Raw genomic sequence first — 4,377 nt, forward strand, 5'->3', positions numbered from 1 at the left:
AGGCGCTTTCCATCTCTCATGGGACACCCCAGCAGCACCCATGTGACTACCCTGAGAATGAACAGGACACCTGGGGTGGGGGAGGGAGCACAGAAGCCAGACACCAGCCTGGACACAGGCATCTGGGATAATCTATTCCTTGGAGAGTTCTAGTCTCTGAGGGAGGAACAGGGACTTCTGGTCCTGACCTGAGTGGAGGCCGAGGGACTCAGAAAAGCTGGAATCAGACCTTCAAACGCATTGAGTGTGAGGCAGAGAACAAGGCCTGAGAGAAAAAGTCACGGTGCCCAAGGCTGCTGCAGGGGTCAAAGGGGACCCCTGATCTGTATTCTAGGGACTGTCTTCCCCTCCATGTCCTCAGAGACGTCATCCCTTAATTGTCCTAGAGAGCAGAGGGGGCCCTCAGAGGAAATCAGGAAAACTCATGCCATTCTCCATTCAAGGGAGGGGACATTCTAGCGCTGATCCCATTTTCCTCCCCTCATGGGAGGCCATCCCGGGCGATCTAGAGGTGATGGGGAAGGCTCCCCACTGCCCCTGGTACCCGCGCGCTGCAGCGTCTCCTTCCCGTTCTCCAAGTATCTGTGGAGCCACTCCAGGCAAGTCCCCTCCAGGTAGGCTCTGAACCGCTCCGCATAACGGGTCGCCTCCCACTTGCGCTGGGTGTTCTGAGCCGCCATGTCCGCGGCGATCCAGGAGCGCAGGTCCCTGTTCAGGGCGATGTAATCCCTGCCGTCGTAGGCGGACTGGTGATACCCGCGGAGGAGGCGACCGTTGGGTCCCAGGTCGCAGCCAGCCATCCACTGGATGGTGTGAGACCCTGGCCCCGCCCCCGCGGTCAGTACAGTCCCCCGAGCCCCGCCCCGCCCTGACCAACCCCCGGGGATTTTGGCCTCAAGTGAAAATGAAGCCGGGTAAAGGCGCCTGGGGCTCTCCCCGGTCGAGGGTCTGGGCGGGTCCTGTGGCCTCGGGGCGGATCTCGGACCCGGAGACTCGGGGAGACCCGGGCCGTCCGTGGGGGATGGGGAGGGGTCGTGACCTGCGCCCCGGGCCGGGGTCACTCACCGGCCTCGCTCTGGTTGTAGTAGCCGCGCAGGGTCCGCAGGTCCGCTCGGTCAGCCTGTGCGCGGGCCTTGGCTCTCCGTGTCTGCTCTTCCCAATACTCCGGCCCCTCCTGCTCCACCCACGGCGCCCGCGGCTCAGTCCTCGGACTCGCGGCGTCGCTGTCGAACCGCACGAACTGCGTGTCGTCCACGTAGCCCACGTAGATGAAGTGGGGCTCCCCGCGGCCGGGCCGGGACACGGCGGTGCCGAAATACCTCAAGGAGTGCGAGCCTGGGGGCGAGGAGAGGCTGAGACCCGCCCGACCCTCCTCCCCGCGCGGCTCCCCGGGCCCTGCGCCCCCGCCTGCGGTCCCCTCGCTCCTCCCCGCAGAGGCCGTTTCCCTCCCGACCCCGCACTCACCGGCCCAGGTCTCGGTCAGGGCCAGGGCCCCCGAGAGCAGCAGAAGGAGGGTTCGGGGCGCCATGACCCGCATCTCGGCGTCTGAGGAGACTCTGATCCCGGGTGGGCGCGTGGGGACTTTAGAACTGAGACCGCGGCGACGCTGATTGGCTTCTCTAGACATCCGACACCCAATGAGAGTGGGAACTGGGGACGCGTCACGAGTATCCTGGAGGAAGGACCCGACACTGTTGGGAGAAGAAGTGAAACTAGGGGAGTGGGGAATCCCCAACTCTGCGCCTCCCCAATGCAGACAAGGCTCTGGGAGCCTGAGACCCTGAGAGCCACGCCCGGGACCTGGGACTTCGTCCTGATCCCTTTTCTCCTACACCAAGCCTCTTTGTCACACTGTCTGCCTGAGTCCTGGACAAGGATCTGTCTGTGGAAACCAGGGAGAGACCCCCCAGGCTGCGCCCAGATCGTTCCCCTTCCCTACTCGTCCTGGAATCCCCGTCCCTGAACTGGACTCCCTGCCTCCCACTCCTACCTCTCCCCTTGGACCTTTGTACAGGGAAACTCACCACGGGGAACTTGATGCCAGAGAGTGAGCTCGCCCTGGGAATGGAGGTGTAGAGACAGGGGTTTTCTCTCTAAACCTGGTGAAGTTTTGTCTGAAGGCACCACGTAGAGATTCTCATAGAGACGAAGTTTCCTTTTTGTTTATTAATACAGTAGGTAGCACAATATTGGTAATCCCTGAATGATTAGAATTCCAATTTGTAAAAGACCTGTGTCAAAACAGCATTACAAAGCTCTTAAGTTTTACTTTCCCAGACTATGGATCTGTGGCTCTGGGTTGTTGCATTTAAAATTACCTTCATTCCTTAGCCCGAGTTTCCCTGTGTGAGTCCAGAACGTCTCCTGAATATAAAGAAGCAGGGTTTGTTATTGTCTGTTGCAACCGGGAGCTGTAGTCATCACCTCAAAGTTGCGAGTGCTCCATGCAGTCCCAATGCTCTTCAGGGACTCTCAAGCACTGCCTGTTTTCCTGAACTCTGCACATCTAAGCAGCGTGCATAATTTATCTGGACACTTGGCATTTTTGTAACTGTTTTTTTTTTTTTTTTTAAATCATAAGGAGCCAATTAGTTTTTAGGAAGTCCAACAAAATGTATTGAATACCGAATGCAAAGAACCCCCTGCTAGGCTCTTCCACTGCTTTAGAATTCTTTCCTCTGCTCCTTTTCCTCACCTCCTGCTTCTCCAGCCCTTCTCTCTGCCCCTCTCATCCCTCACATCCCCCCTTCCCCTAAGTCTCCGCTACCCTGTCACTCCTGAATTGTGGCACTAACACTGTCCCTCACCTCCTGCCCATGTCTGTTCTCCCCACAGTGCTCAGCAGTCCTGCTAATGTGAGCAAAGTCCTGTCATTTCTTCACTTACTATGGCTGGATTCTGGTCTACAATTTGCTATATGTTTTCAATTCGTCTCATATCTTTTTGTTTCTGTTCCTCCTCTACTACTTCCTTATGTGTCAAATAAACATTTTGTAGTTTATGATTTTAATTCTCCTAGTGGCTTTTGGCTATATTTCTTTACACTAATTTTTTACTGTTGTAAGAATGGAAACCCAATTCCTTGGCTTTTCACAGTGAAGTTCAGGTTCTATTAAACGACACCCGGCAAAATAGAGGACACTTGTAACAGTGTAGCTTCATTTAACCTAACATTATGCTATTATTGTTTTATATATTACATCAATCTATATTATAAACTCAATGATACAGTGTAATACTTTTTGTTTTAGACAAGCAGCCACATGTCTTCAGGAAATTAAGAAAATGAGTGTGAATGTGACATGTGAATGTGACATGTGTATGTGCATCATTCCTGTTGTTAATTGTTCCTTTCTGTGTATCTGGGTCACCATCTAGTATCATTTCCCTTCAGCCTGAAGAATTTCCTTTAAAATTAAATGTAGTACAGGAGCCCTAGGAAATGAATTTTATGGCTTTGATGATCTAAAAATGTCTTTATTTTTGCCTCCCCTCCCCCCCCTTTTTTTTTTGCTAATTGGGGCATTTACGTGTAATAAAATTCACCAGTTTTAGCTGTGCTTCTTGGTGAATATTGGTAATTATTTATAGTCGTGTAACTACCACACTGCCCAGTAGAGAAACACCGAATGCAGAGAACCCCCTGCTAGGCTCCTCCACTGCTTTGGAGTCCTTTCCCCTGCTCCTTGTCCTCACCTCCTGCTTCCCCAGCCCTTCTCTCTGCCCTCATCCCTCACACCCTCCTCTCCCCTTAGTTTAATCCTTGCCTCCCACCCTCACCCCTTCCCTTCACTCAACCACCGCTCTGTTTTCTGTCACTGCAATAGTGAAATTTCTAGAATTTAATGGACATGCAATCGTATGTTCTGTAGTCCTTCGTTTGGTCTCTCCCTTAGCATAACGATGTTTGAGATGATGCCATTCACTCATTTTTGTTGCTGAGCAGCTGCTGAGTATTGCTGGAATCCCAGTTTATTCATTGGTTTCTCTATTCTCTAGTTGATTGACATGTGGATTCCTCCAGCTAGGGTTTGTTATTAATGAAGCCACTAGAAATAACTGCTTACAAGTGTGACCTTACATTTTTATTTCTTTAGGATAAATACATATTTGTGGAATTGCTGGGTCATGTGGTAATGGATGGGTAGCTGTATAAGAAATTGCCATACTGCTTTACAAGTCGACTGCCACATTTTTTGCATTCCTACCAGCAATATCAGACATTCCTATTTTTTCCATATTCTTGACAGTATTTAGACTTATCAAATGTCTTTTTAACTTTACCTATTCTAGGTGATGTGTGATGGCTTCTCATTGTGGTTTTAACTTGCACTTCTTAGATGACTAGTATTGTTTACTATCTTTTCATGTTCATCT

At 51.4% G+C, this 4,377-nt stretch overlaps 1 protein-coding gene across 5 annotated transcripts; it reads right to left on the reverse strand.

Moving 5' to 3' along the window:
- Nucleotides 1-6: 6 nt before the first annotated feature.
- Nucleotides 7-2,428, reverse strand: LOC116272937 (saoe class I histocompatibility antigen, A alpha chain-like). 5 transcript variants are annotated; one of them, XM_031661861.1, is made up of 5 exons: nucleotides 2,025-2,384; nucleotides 1,465-1,672; nucleotides 1,066-1,335; nucleotides 545-746; nucleotides 7-382 (listed from the first exon to the last, which is right to left on the reverse strand). In XM_031661861.1, the coding sequence occupies exons 2-5, from the start codon at nucleotides 1,625-1,627 to the stop codon at nucleotides 367-369; spliced, it is 651 nt and encodes a 216-aa protein (XP_031517721.1). In that variant the 5' UTR covers nucleotides 1,628-1,672; nucleotides 2,025-2,384; the 3' UTR covers nucleotides 7-366. The 5 variants fall into 5 exon arrangements, with proteins under 5 accessions (XP_031517721.1, XP_031517720.1, XP_031517718.1 ...); XM_031661860.1 differs by having other exon boundaries at nucleotides 7-820; nucleotides 1,066-1,306; nucleotides 1,469-1,672; nucleotides 2,025-2,405; XM_031661858.1 differs by having other exon boundaries at nucleotides 545-820; nucleotides 1,066-1,672; nucleotides 2,025-2,402.
- Between the last annotated feature and the right edge of the window lie 1,949 nt (nucleotides 2,429-4,377).

The sequence above is a fragment of the Papio anubis genome, unplaced genomic scaffold (genome assembly GCF_008728515.1).
Source record: "Papio anubis isolate 15944 unplaced genomic scaffold, Panubis1.0 scaffold2695, whole genome shotgun sequence".
Lineage (NCBI taxonomy): Eukaryota > Metazoa > Chordata > Mammalia > Primates > Cercopithecidae > Papio > Papio anubis.